General features: G+C 37.7%; 2 protein-coding genes across 3 annotated transcripts in view; one reads left to right on the forward strand and one right to left on the reverse strand.

The window, feature by feature from the left end:
- The window catches only part of LOC306851882 (transmembrane protein 184A-like), a 17,326-nt gene extending 14,423 nt beyond the window's left edge, over nt 1-2,903 (forward strand). The window contains exon 9 of the mRNA XM_079388369.1: nt 1,137-2,903. Within this exon, the coding sequence (XP_079244495.1) occupies nt 1,137-1,369 (233 nt within the window). The 3' untranslated portion in view covers nt 1,370-2,903. The remainder of the gene's footprint in view (nt 1-1,136) is intronic.
- On the reverse strand, nt 2,734-17,480 carry LOC306851890 (transcription factor MafK-like). 2 transcript variants are annotated; one of them, XM_079388381.1, is made up of 3 exons: nt 17,319-17,480; nt 8,181-8,259; nt 2,734-7,563 (listed from the first exon to the last, which is right to left on the reverse strand). In XM_079388381.1, the coding sequence occupies exons 2-3, from the start codon at nt 8,223-8,225 to the stop codon at nt 7,135-7,137; spliced, it is 474 nt and encodes a 157-aa protein (XP_079244507.1). In that variant the 5' UTR covers nt 8,226-8,259; nt 17,319-17,480; the 3' UTR covers nt 2,734-7,134. The 2 variants fall into 2 exon arrangements, with proteins under 2 accessions (XP_079244507.1, XP_079244508.1); XM_079388382.1 differs by having other exon boundaries at nt 4,011-7,563; nt 8,181-8,255; nt 17,319-17,463.
- Nucleotides 17,481-17,619: the final 139 nt, after the last annotated feature.

The raw sequence follows: 17,619 nt of genomic DNA on the forward strand, positions 1-17,619 counted from the left end.
CTCTTGATTTGAGAGAGATTTTTTTTTTTTTTTTTTTCGTCTCCGCCTGGAGGCAAACACAACAGGTAGAAAGAACATCTACAGTAGTTCACAACATATGGCAAAATAAAAAAGAACTGCGTTAACAATAAATATTGTCAAAATATTGACACTCGGATACAGACAGAATTAGATTTCTCAGAGTATCACGCAGTTTGCCGAAAAACAGTAGGTAATTTGCTTTGGAATTATTACAGAGCTTGTGTGAGGAAAAACAGATTGGCAGATTTGGATGGGATTTAAGGTATAGTTCACCCAATAAATAAAAAAATTCTGTCCTTACCTTTCTGTCATTCCAAAACCATAAGAACTTCCTTCCTTCCTTCCTCTCTTTGCAAATAAGCCGCAGCACATCCGGGTTCTAGAGAAGAATTGCTGCATTAAGTTATTTTGTTTTCTTTTGCACACAATGTATTTTTGTAGCTTCATAACATTACAGTTGAACTGTTCATGCCGCAAGCACTATTTTAACGATGTCCTTACTACCTTTCTGGGTCTTGAACGTGTCAGTTGTGTTGCTGTCTATGCTGGGTCAGAAAGCTCTCGGATTTTATCAAAAATATCTTAATCTGTGTTCTGAAGATGAACAAAGGTCTTACTTAATTAATGACTGAATTTAGATTTTTGGGTGAACTATCCCTTTAAAATCACAAAGTATGTCTGTGAAACACAAATTTCTCTAATGGCCCCCTGGAAAACTAGTCCTTCCTGATTACGGCTTATGTATTTTGTGGGTGTCCCACAAGTCATTTCTTTCTCTTGCTTTCTGCTCACAGATGAATATTTTCCCTCCTGATTCAAAACGTGTCCCGCACTGGCCAGGTCCCGCAGGAGTTCAGACCTTTACATTAGACAAGGGCTCAAATGTTGAACTCATTATATAGTTGTGATGTCATGGGTTTTAATAATGAGGCTGTGTGTGAAACTGCCTCTTATTTCCTTTGTGTTTTAGTTACATCAATCTCAAGTTTCTTGCCTTTCCAAGTTCTGGTAGTACAAAAACATTCGTATTTGCTCATTTAAAGTCTCCGATGTCATCGGAAATATGTCATGTGATATTTGACGCTTTAATCTGTTCTTTCATTTTGTTTTTGTAGAGAATGTAGCACCTATGCACAGCATATCCAGTGGCTTGAAAGAGACCATTAACCCTGGAGACATGGTTCAGGATGCAATCCACAACTTCTCTCCGGCTTACCAACAGTACACACAGCAGTCCACCCAGGAAGTCGTGCAACCCAACATGAATGGCAAACCAGGGACCAGCACCTCCAAGAGTTCGAAGAAATCTGATAAAGTGATGTTGATCGACACGGATGATGAGTTCTAGTGCCCCGTCTATCCTGAGCTATCTATTTATTTAATCCAAAATGAATTTGACTCTTTAGAACTTTAATGAGGACCCTAATCATGTAAATCGGCTCATGATTTTTTTTTTTTGCTCAATAAAGGGATCTGAACTGTTTCCTGAGAAGTAGACAACGTCAAGTAGCAGTTGTTTTGTTTTCCTTGTCAAAGTCCTGGAGCTCATCCTTTCCTGATCCTCTTTAGTGGCGGTTGATCCGGCATCGTAATGGAGAGTCCCCTTCTCTTCTCTGACCCGTTCTAAGGCATGGCCGATAAACATGAGGCACAGGGAGCTGTTCAGATGGAATGAATCGGAGACTGACACTTTAGGGAGCCATTCTTGCATCTCGTCGTTTGAAGTATTTGCTCAGCAGCACTCTGCTGCCTCTCAGAGATGCCCTGGCTTTGGCGATCGCACTTCAAACTGTTGTCTGCTGCTCTTTGAAACCTTTGTATCAATCATGCCACTCCGAGCACTGCCCCCACTTGTTTCGGAGGTTCATTAATTTTCACACCAGGCCTTCAAAGAGTGTGAGATCTGATGCAAAAACGCAAGTCTCAGCCATCATGGTGTATTTTAATTGCAAATCGTTTGTATTCGCTAATTATTTGGTTGGTTAAAGCTTTAACCTGTGACAAGTGTATAATGGCACAGGTGTTACCAGGGCATGTTAATTTGTTAATGTTAAATTATGTTTAGTTCTCTGCTGTTTGCCATTCAAAGGCGGTTTGCCTAAATTGTCTGTAAACAGTAAATGTATTTAGTTAATTATCAGACAAAGCTATTGAAATGTTTATTTACTACTTCTTACCACAAAGTAAGTCCTGGTCAGTACTTTCTAAACCGAGTTTAAAGTCTTTAAAGTCCTGTCTTTTGAAGCTTCTGAGCGCACCCTGTTTTGTCTTGAAAGAGAATAGTTTTCAAAATGTTTGTTGATGTATTTGTTAATCTACTCCTGTAGTTCATTTGATCACGATTTGCAAATGCTATCATCAAAGATATGGACTTTAAAATGAAACAACCTATGTTTTGTGATTCATAGTTGCTGTCTTCACTTTATAGATAAAATAAGACTTGTTTTGTCTATGCCGTGGCTATGTATGTGATCTTTGTTAAATGGATGTTAAGAGGCAGCATTATGCGAGTATGACTTGTGCCAATGATTGCTGCCTTACAGCTGTGGATGATGAAGTACTGGGTCTATAGTATATTGCATGAATCAGAGTAGGATCTGTAAACAGATACTGAATACTGATATTTTAGCTACCTGTAAAATCTGTTCTCATAGGAAATAAATGGAATGAATTTTTTTTCCTGACAACAAGACTTGTGATTCAAACAAGGTTACATGAGAAAAGCTTTATTTAAAAGTACAAAACAAATACTGCAGACTTTGTACAGGAATAATTTACCACCTCAAATTTAGCCAGAATGGAAAAAAATGATTTCATTTGTACATGAGGGTAGTTCATTAAAAAGAAAACAGAAGAATGTAAATAAAATAATTTAGATGTTGAAAATAAAAACAAAACAAAATAAATATCAAAGATCAATGTGATACAAGCAGATTAATGACGAGAATCATGAATACAATTAATCTAAGCCTATGTTTTGCTGCCTTTCATGGTGTCCAACAATCGCTGTTTTATGTATCGCACGACAATTACGCCTACAAGACCTATCAAACAAGGTAAACAGCGTGGTTGCACATGGAAATAAGATTTTACAAACAACCACACCCATTCATACAGTACTTAAATGATGACAAGCTCAATGTTAAAGGCACTATTTTAACTACAAATAACATGACTACTTCCCCCAATACCTTAGTTTCATCTTAACATTGACAAATATAAAGTAATTATTTGGAGCAGCATACTTTATATGTCATGGAGTTTCTCTAAGATTTTTATAGGCAAGTGTGTTTTAAAGAGCATTGGTTAAAATCCCTATGTGCGTTCATGGTAAATAGCTTTTAAGGACTGAGCACATATTATATACTTTGAAAAATAGATATATTCATATGTAAAATATAGAATAATTTATCCTATTCAGCCCACATACAGCATACATAAAATAATAATAAAAAAAAGACAGAAAAAGTACCCACTTAGTTTAAAGACCATTTTCACCATCTAACTGTGTTAGGAGGAACGTTTACTGCACAAAACTGCTTCAAAATTGGGAAATGTATACAGGCCTCAGTCACAAAATTACCTGTAATGCCTCTGTCAGTACTGATTTTGTTTTTAATCTAATTAAATCTACACAAATAACTACAACGAACTGGCCAAAAACACTGGCATGCTTGTAAAATTACTGAATAGTTCTGCGATGGCATGTTTGGTTCTTATTAGTCTGAATTAGGGCATTACAATCTAGTTACTAGAGGGTGTAGTTTTATTTAACTCACAATTAAAATATTAATAAAAGAATAGAAATGAAGCGAACTTTAAAGAAAGAGCACAGATGGGTTATGCCTTCGGTGCCAGCTGAAATGAACACAAAGCAAAACAGCAATGCCTCAATAGTCCAAGAAATGATAGCTCTTGGTGTCATCAGCATTTGATCACAGCATTTTGAAGAAATAGAGAAATACAAATCACCACCAGATGTCAGTGTAAAGCACAGAAAGAGCTGTATTGTCAATTTCTCTAAAATAAAAAAGTATACTTGTCACTGTAATTCCATAAAAAAGAGGTGACATTACCAAGGGAAGTAAATTCTGATAAATTCTAATATTATGTAATGTATTAAGTCTTAGAGGACCAACAAAAATTGACCACAACATGACAAATGGAAAATTCCTGTTTTTTTTCTACTCTAAAAGGCTTTTGTGGCCTAAAGGGAAAGTATAGACAGCAATTTAAAAACCCATAAGTCCAGAAAAGAGGATCTGCCAACCAGAGCTGTGGTCACATTTAAAAGAACTGCACAGGACACTGTCACAAACAGAAATGCTGACTATAGGACCAAAAACAATGGCAAATAAATGATGAATACTGAAATTACGTGTTCTTAAAATCTGCACTCTTAAAATAAAGATCCACAATAGCATCTGAACACTGTCATTAACCATAAAACTAATAGTTTGTTGAGTTTATGTACTGACATATAGGAATTGAGAGTGGGGCTTTCTTCTATTGGACATCAGAAATAAAATCAGTTAAACAAACCACTGTAATTAAAAAGAAGTACAACAATCACAACACTCAGAAGGTATTTCATGTCCTGGATACATAGAAACTATAGAAACAATGGGAAACATTAGATCTAGATTATTTTGGGGGATAAAGAAACATATAAAACACGTGTGCAGATATAAAAATGCTAAGAGCACAACAGGACCCCAGAGATAAGGGGCAAACAGTGGGCTTCCCAGCAGCACAACACCCCTCTAATGCTTCCTGCAGTGGTGGAAGGGCTCACACGAACAGTCATAGCCACTTAGGTAAGAGACAATCCTGATTTCAGCTATCTTCAGTTTAATGACCGATTCGTTTTACCATATACAGACGGTGTGTTAATTTTTTTGGATGAACATTTGAGCTGGTCACTTCAGGACACCAGGATTCTCCTTACCCAAAGTGTCTGTGTCGAAATATCAAATATTTGCATTTTATATACATTTGAATCAGGGTTACCAACACCGGCAGTGGCACCTTTTGTGACTTAGCAGTAGGAATGCTTTCTGAGCGGACTGAATTTTCTAAACGAAGTTGGGAGCTTAACTTTGACATTACTTTTTAAGCTTAAGGCTGTTAACTCAGTTCTGTAATATACAGGTTATAACTGAACTGTATTTTTTCTTTTTTGCCAAGACAGCTCCCGTTATCACAATATCCAATATGGATTACCTACCATTTTATGGTGTCGTATAGAGACAGGTCAGGAAAAACGGTATATCTTTGAGATAACTGACAACACTTGGATGTTGCCACTTGTATGTTATCATCAACACGTTACACTTTGAATATAATTAACTTTATTCTAACTAACCTCTCATAAAACAAATACAACAATAAAAAACATCCATGAAGTGCTCTTTTCTAGGAACTCAGTTACTCTGTCATTTCAGTCTTGAATATTCACATACGTCAGTCTGCTTTGCAAGTGCTTCATAGTATTATACTGTAATTCAACAGTTAAAATAAGTGCCGTTTTCCCATTTGGGATTCCTATGTTTAAACTGCTGACTAAGAGAGGATTGGCTCTGTTTATCAGTAATGTTACACTTCTGGATAAGGATTTGCCCTTGATGTCGATAACATCATTCTCAACTTTGGACGGTGTCAGTCACACCTGATTTTTGACCAGGATCAAAATAGCTGGTCTTTCACAATGATCGGTAGCAATGTATTATGAGTTTATGCCAACGTATTTCATGATGCAAGATGACATCATCACATAAACTGTGTCATAAAATGGTTCCCTGTTCAAAAGTTTGAGGTCGGTAAAAATTGTTATGCTTTTGCTCACTAAGGCTGCACTTATTTGAACAAAAAACACATAGTGGAATATTATTACAATTGAAGATAATTTTCTATTTTAATATACTTTATGATTCCTTTGATGCAAAGCTGAATTTTCCATATCATTACTCCTATCTTCAGCGTCACAGGATCCTTCAGAAATCCTTCTAATTTGCTGCTCAAGAGATATTTCTTACAATCATCAATGTTGAAAACAGTTGTGCTGATTAATATTTTTGTGGAAACCAGTAATTTCAGGATTCTTTTGATGAATGCTGTCTATACCTTGGACCACAAAACCAGTCTTAAGTCGCTGGGGTATATTTGTAGCAATAGCCAAAAATACATTGTATGGGTCAAAATTATCCATTTTTCTTTGATGCCAAAAATCATTAGGATATTAAGCAAAGATCATGTTCCATGAAGATATTTGGTAAATTTCCTACCGTAAATATATCAAAACTTCATTTTTGATCAGTAATATGCATTGCTAAGAACTTCATTTGGACAACTTTAAAGGCGATTTTCTCAATATTTAGATTTTTTTGCACCCTCAGATTCCAGATTTTCAAATAGTTGTATCTCGGCCAAATATTATCCTTATCTTAACAAAGAATGCATCAATGGAAAGCTTATTTATTCATCTTTCAGATTATCTGTAAATCTCAATTTCCAAAAATTGACCTTTATGACTGGTTTTGTGGTCCAGGGTCGCAATTTAATGTGTCCTTAATGAATAAAAGTATTAATTTCTTTAAAGAAAAATGTACTGTCCCCAAACTTTTGAAAGGTATTGTATGTATGCAATATTAATATGAATAATAAGCACGTCCTATAATGGTACATTATTCATTTTCATTTCTGGAACATATGCAATAAGTCAAGGGCATCATGGCTGTTGAACCAGTGCTGCCATGGCAGGTTAAGTCAAGTACTTTCTCACACTTTAACAAGTGCTCATCTCTGCTAAGTCTCAGATTGTGGTGAAGTTGAAAGAGCGGTCAATGTGCCCTGCCGGTGCCGGAGGTTATAGCACAGTGCACAGACAATATAGATGTGTTTTTGTATGCATGTGTGTTTTGTGAGTGTGTAAAAGAGAGAGAAGTGAAAAAATAGATGCAGCCAGTTGTAGTCACGCAGATTAAGGCCTCCACCCTCCCCTCAGTCTGACAACTGAGCTTCCTCTCAGTGTGGGTCGAACGGCGGCCCGCAGGCCAGTCTAGGTTCAGAGTCGAATTGGACCAGAAGGAGCTGGGCAGGTGCTGTCAATCAGTACTACGAGGGTGCCGAAAAAGGGGCGGAGCTGGGGCTGTGATTGGCAGACTTGACAATAGTGATGACGCTGGTGGTGGCCACCTTACCGGGAGGCCCGCGGGTGACAGTCCGGGCGAAGCACTGCAGGGCCTCGTACTTGGCACGAAGCGCATCCAGCTCCAGTCGCATGCTGGCATTTTCACGAGCCAGTTTGTCCACTTCTTGTTGCAGCTCTGTTTTTTGTCGTTCAAGCTCCTCTTTCTGTGTGACGCGCTTGATGCGGCAGCTGGCAGCGTAACCGCGGTTCTTTAGCGTGCGCCGCCGCTGCTTCAGCTGGACCATGTCTTCCTTTGTCAACCCGCGCAGGTGCTGGTTGAGCTCCCGCACCGACATGGCCACCAGCTCGTCATCACTGAGCGCCGGGGCATTCTCACCCACCTCCTTTTTAACCTGAACCACACAACAGAGAGAGTTTTGGCAAATTACCTTCATTTTTTACCTTGCAATTCAACAGAGAACCAAAAAGAGGTTTTAAATCAGATAATAAATATACTAGAGTTGAATAATACTTAATACTATTCATGAAGGATGCATTAAATTTATCAAAAGTGACAGTAAAGGTCACTATAATGTTACAAAAGATTTCTATTTCAAAAATAGTCTGTTATTTAGAGTTTGCTATTAATCAAGGAATCCTTAAAAAACTGATTTTAACATTGATATATAATCAGAAATGTTTCTCATGCAGCAAATCAGGACATTAGAATGATTTCTGAAGGATCATGTGACACTGAACACTGGAGTAATGATGCTGAAAATCATTACAAAAAAATATATAGATTGATTTATAAAATATAAATATATACTAGACGATTAAAAATTATTACGTTTATTAAACTGACTACTCAAAGGAATATGGTGCAAAATATGTGCAATACATAGGAGCATCCATATAAGGTGGATGAGAATAAATTCTTACATCTTAAACGTTCCAGATAATAATAATTCAGATAATAGATAGGCTACTAATTATATCACATCTATGAATCACAGGGAGAAGTTCTTACCTTTAAAGCTTTGCCCGCTTTAAAATTAGTCGTCATGCCCTGCATACAAGCAGCTAGTCAGAACTCCTCAAAAATCTGTCTAAAGAAAATAAAAGGAATTAATATATATATAAATGTGTAAAATATATAAAAGATCTTAGTATTAATGAACTTTTTTGTGGTTGCACGTGTCAGTCTCAGCCACAGAGCCTATGTCAGGTTGCATTAAAACTGCTGAGTTAAATGAAGTTACCTAGAGCAACCAGCAGAGGTCATTACAACTCTGCAGAATATCAGCGAGACAAGGGTTACCCTGTTAACTTGCTGATCTCGCGTTCTCACGGTGTAGCGCACTAGACCGTTGCAAGAGTGCAATAATAGAAGCAGGTCAGCTCTCGGCATGAGGCTTTGTCTGATCTCTCTGCTTAGCCGTTCATGCAAGGCTATTTTTAAAAAGGCCACTCTGTGCGTTCGAGCTCATGGTCTCGAGACACAACCAAATTAGAAAAAAGAAAAAAAAAAACGCGCTCCGCGGGGTCCATTCCAGCAGCGTCAGAATGCGTGAGCTCTGTTCAAGATAGCTGCCATGGAGACACTGCTAATGGGTGTGGGACTGCATGCCACGTGACCAGAAAAATGGTAAACGAGCTTCATTCATAAGCTCGCCACACAAGAGGCCCACTCTCAAAACTTAACTACCAAAAACTCGAGTATACCCTCTACAAGATTAGACAACTGTTGAAACAATGTAGGAAGTGAATAAACCAAAATAACACATAGGGATGATATACATTTTAGTAAAGTGTTAAGTGACACCCGGGCATTGATTTCCAAAAATAGTGTCTATCTAAAGATAGATAGACAGATAGATAGGCTAGATAGATACGATTGATAGACAGATATCTATCTATTGTATTGAACATCTATTTTTGTATTTTATCTATACATTTTTTACAGGGTATCCATCCGTCCATCTAACTATAGCAATCAATCTACCTAACAATCTTTTTTATCTGTCCGTCCATCTATCATTCTGTCTACCTGTCTGTCTTTCTATCTACTAGTTCTGAATGTCGTTCCATCCATCCATCTATTGTTTTTGTCTCTCATTCTATTCAGTGATCTGTCTGTATATTTATACCCATCAAATTATTATGACTTCTTTTAAATATAAAAAGCGGTATAGACCACACATGGAAACCTTTTTGAATGTAATGCCAAGTTTTATTGTAGTCAAGTCTGTCCTTTTCTGTTCAGTAAATGGAACATTCCAGGAGGCTGTCAGTCACATGGGAATAGTTTCCCTTATACAGTCACTGTTATGTTTGTGCTTTTAGACAATGTTCTTTATCAGGGTTAGAACTGTGGCTGAAAGACTGGATCTTGTTACACTAGGCTTTCCTGGCTCGTTGCATGTCCTTATTTAACTGTGCTTGTTATATTTAGCACAGCATGCTGACACAAAACTCCAGTTGCCAGTGACACAATTTTGATATTATAAGCAACTCATTAAGACTCATTGTTGAATCGCTACACTTTCACCTGCAACTATTTCACAAGTATGATTATTCCTTTGGGCTATTACGCTTTTATTCCAGTATCAAACATAGATTCCATTCCGAACACATTATTTGGAGCACAGAAAGACCAGGTTCCAACCAACTTCCGCAGGTTATTTCTCCGGTCCAGTCATCTGGCCTTCGACCCTCTGCATACCGCAACCATTTTAAGTGATTGCTTTGTCTTGGTGAGAATTCTTTAGTAATGGTTACATTAATTATCATTAAGTATCAGTGAGCAGATTCACTGCTTTTGGCATGTTTGGTAAATTCTGAGTCATTCTTTTGATTCGTCTTAGTAAACCACACCGGACGTGCATCAGTTGTTTGTTTAAATGTTTCAGTTATGACGGGACAAAAGAGTATAGATTGGGTATGAACTGAGCAGTTGAAACCAAATACCACCATGAAAGAAAAAAAAAAATCACTTAAGGCTTGATTCGTACCATCTGGCCCTTGATGTGAGGGCTACATTAAGGGCCCCTCAACTCATTTGGCTACAATCAAACTGGCAACCAGGAAACTATGCAATATCACTATATATTTGAAAAATGAAAGCATAAGTGAAACTGCAATGGCACTATATTTCACTAAATAATTAAATCACAATTAATTGAATATAAAATCTGCACTGTGCCATGCATGTTCATCTAAAGCTGTGCAACATAAGACAAGCTCTGACAAGAAGAGTTTTCCTAGACAGCAAGTTGGCTCAGCATGGCTGATTTTAAAATGGCTGTGACAGGGGAGACCCTGCCTTTCTTTCCAACTAGGACCATGGAATCAAAAAAAAAAAAAATGCTTCCCTCTCTATTCATGGGGCCTCCAGGCTTTCAGGTCTTTCTCACACACACACTTCCTTGAAATTCCTTCAGCACATGGTCCCCCTTTCCATTTGTGCTGAGAACTGGGGTGAACTGACAGGGGGCCCCTCTTTCCTGCTCAGCCCTCACAGAGAGGAAAAGCCCAAATGTCCCAAGGTCAGAGCCTAGGTTTCATAGTTTCCTGGACATAAATTATAGGACTGAACGCCACCTTTGATGCTGAACATTTGATAGTCCATATTAGGAGTCTTCTTATCATGGATAAGGAAAAAAAAAAAAAAATGAATTCAAGTTACAACACAAGGCCCTGTGAAGGAAGCCACAAAGAGTGTGTAAAGTGAGGATAACAGAGACATTCCACACACTGACATTGAGAAGGGGCCCCACTTTCATTCAGAGAACTGCATACTTAAGACTATGCATAATAATTGTATTACATGACTACAATCATCTAAATATATCCACATTCACTCCGTGTTATATTTAGTGTCACTTGTTGCAGTGTGCTAACAGCAACAACACTTAAATAATAAATGGAAATGGCATATAAATGCATGTGGTTAGTTTACAGTCTTTAAGTTGAAATGTAATATTATTCATAATAAAATAATTTATGATTTCATTTAACAATGTACATAATCACATATTTAATGTGTAATCTATATTATAAATATTTATTTTACAATATTTAAATATTTAGCACTAACTGCTAAACCACAAGCTTTAACAATATTAAATAGTGGTACTGTGCAACATACTGTTAGACAGAACAAAATCAAATATAAATAATAAAACAACAAGTAAGTGTATAACACTATCAGAAAAATAATGGTGCACTTTTTTTTTTTACTTTATATTAATACCTAATGTGTACCCTTAAGCAATACTACTATGAACCTTTTAGGGGTAAATTATGAAGAAAGATCACCTTTTGTGGGTGCTGTCCCAGCAGCAAGCCCAAATTTTTGCAAATGTTGCTAAGTTTCACTACTTGATACTTACTAGATCAAGTTTCAGCAAGCACCGCATTTTGGTTGAGAAGACCATATCGTTAAAGTTGCTTGTTTATGCATCACTGTGGTAAAGCTACAATTACATCATCCAATGGATGTAACGGACAAAAATAACAAAACTGCAGACCTCTCTGACAGAGACAGATTACTGTGGTAGAGTTCAATATTATTTCACAATATTATTTCAACCATATACTGGTTTGTCTAATTAATATGGCTGAGATTACACAACAGCATGCCTGATTTGCATTGCTGTAATATGTGGGCGCATGCAGAACTGAAAGTATTCAGTAATCACAAGGTGAAGCTGTTCAGACATGTCACTGGCATCACATGGACATTGGTCACGGCGTTAAGCCTATCAACATCCTTTCTGTCACACTTCAAGGGTCAGCCTTTATTGTACATTAGTGTTAACTCATGATTTGGCACTTGTAGGTTACAATGGAAAGGACTGCCTGCATCAAGGTGTTCCGCCAAACATCGCAATCATTTTCCACGAACTACAAACCATGATGTAAACTACTGTGGCGTCACATAACTTGCGTTTCATGTAATTATTTACATGACATCTGATCCCAATAAACCCACAAGGAGGATTATTACTGACTAAACCTCTGGCCCGCACGGATAACGTCTGTTAAAGTATTGCATGCTTTGGCTGATACAGGGATGACGTTCTTTCTAGGCTCCCTGAGCAATATGGCTTGGTAACCGCATATTTGAGTCTTGAGATTGTGAACTTTCTCAGAAACAGTCCTCAAAGGACCTCCCCTCTTATGGAATTTGACGACAGCGTTGCCATGTTAACATGTGAGATTCTCTTGTTGTGACCACTTATGAAAGGTAGAGAATTGAGACAAGGCCTTGGGCAAAGCCAAACACCACTTCAAAGCCATGTGTGCTTGTGTTCCCATGATAAATGAAGGCCTGGCTTGTCTTTGCTGTTTGTTTTTCCTCATTTGCTCCACTAGTTAAGCAGCGAACAGATAGGCCGCTCCGCTTGGCGGCCAGCTGCTACGTTCCTGCACGAATGAGCCGAGAGCTCCGTCTCCTTTGGTCCCGGCCCACTCTTTTCCACAGCGGCACATTCGCAGGGATATTATGTAAAGGAAATGGAGAGCATAGCAGAGCCATGAGTCATGCTGTTTACTGGTAAGAGCGAGGACGATCGGCAGGGAATCACACCCTCCCGAACTGATGTTTCCTGGAAAATCCTGTTGTTTCGCAGGGGTGGAAGGAAAAGTACGTGGAACCTTGGGAACGGTTGGTGGGGCCGCAGGGATTCAAAGGAATATCAAGTATGCGCTAACCATAGACAAACCCACCCAGTATGTACGACAGGTAAGCCAGTGCAACGTGGTTAATAAGAACGTTAATTAATAATGAAGAACAACAAGCACAGTTCTGCACTGGAAAATCATGACATAACCAACTTGGTTTTAACCAACAACACTCACTCATCCTAACTCGTATCTGACGTAACATCGGTTCTCCACCCTCATGCCATTAAACGTCTACGCTAATGGTCTATAACTAATGGTCTACAGCAAACAGGACAAGCTGGAGGATTGTGCAATGCGGCATCAACGCATCATAGGCATATAAACATCCAGTTACTGAAGTTCTTGAGAAATAAGTACCAGACAGCTCTTCCACAGACCTGACCACAGTGTGGTGAGGTCAATCTTGTCCGATCCAGGAACTAGAAAAGAGCAACAAGGAAAGGGCAGGGTGTTGCTTTGTGGTCTAGACACCCCATAGGCCAATAAAGTCTTATTCTGTGATACACGGATCAATAACATGACCCTAATTTTTATTTTGTCTGGATCTGTTCATTTATTCAACGGTATATTAAAAATGTTGTAGCCTTGTGGGCAGCCATTGTTTCCTGATTCTCCTCCTACTGTCTTATGCATACAACTTTATAAAAACATTAAAAGGCTATTATGTATTGTAAAATAAAGTGCAACCAGATATTTGGGTGGCAAAATGTAAAAAAACAAAAAACAAAAAAACAATCAGGATGGCCTTATTAAAAGGATGAAATAAGTGAAAAGAAAATGTTTTAATAAATAACTGTTTTTCAAATAATCTTTTGATCTTTTATTATTATTTATTAGAAAATAAAATATAATGAAACATTTAGGCCTAAATGATATAAAAATTAAATAAAATATTTCAAATTGTTTGAATATTTCTGCTAAAACATACAAGAAATAGAAAAAGAAAAGAGGACGTGATATCACAGAGAGGACCCCGCATGACTTTGTCATGAGGTCAAAAAATCTCTTAAAATGTCAGATAATTTGACCTTTTGATGACACGGCAACACTAGTTTAAGTAAAAAAAACTAAAAAAAGTAATGTTGTACAAACACCCCCAAAATGTAATGACATTTATTAATTAATTCTATTACTTTTTAAACATTGAAACATTGAAACTTTTTATATACACACACACACACATACATATTATAAATATTATTATACATTTTACATATACATATATATATACACATATATATATATATATATATATATATATATATATATATATATATATATATATAAATAAATGATATAATCATTCAGTTTAAACTTAGTTTAAAAATAGACTAAGAGCCAAACCCTATGTAACCAACACTTCTAAAAACTTGGCACGCATCACATATTTCCCAATTCTGGCAATGGCCAGATCAAACACACTCAGGTTCATTATTTACCTGCAATATTTCAAGTGACAACAGAGTGACCTTGCATTTCTGTCAGAAACCCATTCAAATCAATAAGAGTTTGATTCCCGATGACTGGTGATAATGTTGCAGCCTAGGTCAAGACGTGGCGCTCAGAGAGAAAGCAATGGGTGCGCTTGACGTGAGAATTGGGTTTGGAGTTCCCCTGTGTTTCATTTTGAGTCATTAACTCACCAACTACCGCTGTCTCATTCACTTTCAAAACCCACTGTCCTAACCACAAAGAGTACTGTAAGAGTTCCTGTTCTCCAAATGCACCATCTAAACCACAGGATTTATTTCTCCAGCGATTCTAGACTACGCTATCTTTAGAGGTGTGAGATACTCGATGCTACAACAATAATCGTGAACTAAAACTGACATAATGTGATTAACATAATACTGATGGTAAACTGTTTACTCATAGAGCATCGCTTAGTGACAAGACACGAGTGCCTGCCCTCTTCTAGTGATCCCACGTGTGTGTCTCATGACAGTGCAGTGTGTGCAGTTCACTTCCCCATGGTCTCTAAATGCAGCAAGTAGACAACGTGCAAGATGTGGGAGGCCATCACCACAGATACCTCAGCAACTCTGAATCAGACTACCTCTCAGACGAGGTCACACAACCCCGCATACAGTATGAATATGGAGACATGACAAGGTTGCCCGCCTCCATGATTTTCCATAGAGATCAAGATGGGACAAAGGTCATGACAGAACCCAATATTTGCTCTATTCTCTGTGCCATCTGCCACAATATGCTCTTAATCCAAATGTAATCTGAGCCCAGCAACTGTTTCGGTGTAATGACAGGCACTCAATGCAGTTTCCCCTTAGCTCTGCTCTCAGAACTCTTCCTGGGCAATGACTGGTGCTGATCTAGCAGCCTCAACAACTGATCTTCTGCTGACTTTGGAAAAACTAAGCCAACTTATCAGATTGGAACACAGCAGCCCCTCACAAGTGGATGGTGGCCTTTTTATATTCTCCAGGGTGTGAAATCAACACCCGTCACCACCCAAATGCGGATACTGTTTTACACATGCATGCTGTGCGAGGGCTTTCCATATACCACACGTGAATTTCCATACCTTACACCCGAAAGATTTTGCCTTACATGTAAACGCTCTAAATTAATAATCTTAAGAGGTGCTTTAGGTACAATTCACTTTAAATCTATGGTGTGGCTGTTACACATTGAGAAAAAAAACTTAATAATCCTCCATATCACAGCATAACAAATCGTTAGCATTAATTTACAACTACTATAAGTCTATCCAATTTGATCCCCATAGTACACTATAATTATGCCACAATATTTAAACTATATAACAAATATCAACTGCTTGATTGTTTATATCATCATCACATGTAAACTATATGGTCATCTAGCTCTAAACTCCTAAAAATGGAAAATTAGGTATTAACATTATGAAATTCTGTAAAGCTGTTTTGAGACAATGTGCATTATGAAAAGCACTGTAAATAAATTAACTTGACTTGATTCACTTCTATTAATGTGCATTCAAAGCTCTCGAAATTGACGTGAAATATTTCGGAATTCCAAACATTTGTGGCTGTACAAAGTTCTCGACAACATAACACCTTTTGGGGTTAACGGTGAATTACAAAAACCCTTACTAAAGTGGAATAACTTAACATAAATGTACATTTTTGGTCCATTTATAAGGTCTTTGCATATTCGTTTAATATCAAACATCTAGTCATTTTATTTATGCAATGATCCACTGTGAGTAATTTCCCACCCTGACTGTCCTTAAATTGTCACATTACACACCGAATGTAGTTCAAAACATACTCTATTTGAGCACAGGACATGCATTCTTCTAATTACAACGAACGGACTTCACTTTGATGTGGTTTTATCACATTAATTTGACTCAGAACTGCTATTTTATCATCCATTGTGGAAATGAATCACATTATCCAGTTATGACTCATTTTTCCTGTGAGGGCGTTGCTCTAATGCTAACCTGCCAGAATAGAGTGGACACTGTGTTCATAGATATTTCCAATCACCTACACATTACAAACTCATATACATTCCATTCCATATGTGCACTTCGTACAAAATTGTGAAAACATTCAATCACAAGCTTTTTATTAAGTCTCATATAGTGTCCTAGGTTTTAGTAGACATGCTGAAGGTGACACATGCTCCTTTATTATGATAGTTTATGCCCTGCGCAACGAAAAATCGCCTCTAACAAAGACACAAGGGCAAGTAAGCCTTCTATAGAAGATACAGTGCATTCTTGAAGTAATATTCATCACGCGGTGCGCGTGCACTCAGAATCTGACATAACGTCAGCCTATTCTTGAACCCTCGTGTTGATTAAACAGCGCGAGCAGAAAACCCAATCTTTCTGCGCGGCTCGGATGACTCGGGATTGTTATAACAATCGCTTTAAAACTTCAAGTAGTGCTCCAGACACAAATAAGCCCTTTGTCCCAGAATTCCTAAATGCCCACCACGTGTCGTAATATTAATTCTTTTGAAGCATGCCCGCTGTGAAAAGCGACAAAAGTTGGAGTCGTATCGCCAAATTGCTTCAAACGTTACAAGACGCAGTTGTTTACTTAGTTAACGATGCGATACACTTAAGTGTTCCGTTTAAAATGTAGCAAACCTCCAATTTACGCAACATTAAAGAGTGTCAGCGAGAGTAGTGTTGTTTTTAAAAGTATAAAAGCAAAAAAAAATTTTAAAAATCCCAAAAAAGTATTTGTAGGCTGAATTCCAATTGCAACCTTTAACACGTGTCCATACCAGACCGATACATTTTTGTTTTTATAATCAAATATTTAAACTATTACATAACTACTTGTTTCATCTTTAAAATAAACGTAATTCCTTATTGAACTTTATCATTTTAGAGAACAGTAGGCTATATTACACTAAGCACCGATGGACTACACAAATATTACAGATCCGTCATCGTGAGAACATCAGCAATTTCGAGAGGAATTTCAAAACATCTCCCAGAAAAGCTCACACACTGTACCTTGTGAACGGGGATGTGCAGAATGCCGGAGAAGTGTCTTGGAATCCACAGGTCGAGCCTTGCCTCGCGTCCTGCAACCGAAGCGAAATGCTTCGCTGAACTAAATGAACTACAAAACAACAACAATGTATCAACTTTACACTCCGTGCTTCCGCAAGCACTGACGTCACCGGCTCCTCGTGACCGCCCCTCCATTCATGAAAATAACTTTATGCTGACGTCAATCAGGCGGGAAACCGAGGGAGGCCAGAAATAGACACATCTGCATACTTTGGGAAGGTGTGTTGTATTTATCGCTGAA

This window comes from Barbus barbus (assembly GCF_936440315.1).
Source record: "Barbus barbus genome assembly, chromosome: 3".
Lineage (NCBI taxonomy): Eukaryota > Metazoa > Chordata > Actinopteri > Cypriniformes > Cyprinidae > Barbus > Barbus barbus.

Coding starts and splice junctions, on each gene's coding strand:
- LOC306851890 (XM_079388381.1), bottom strand. CDS start 8,225: ATGCAGGGCATGACGACTAATTTTAAAGCGGGCAAAGCTTTAAAG. Junction 7,564..8,180: donor AAGCGGGCAAAGCTTTAAAG/GTAAGAACTTCT, acceptor TGTGTGGTTCAG/GTTAAAAAGGAGGTGGGTGA.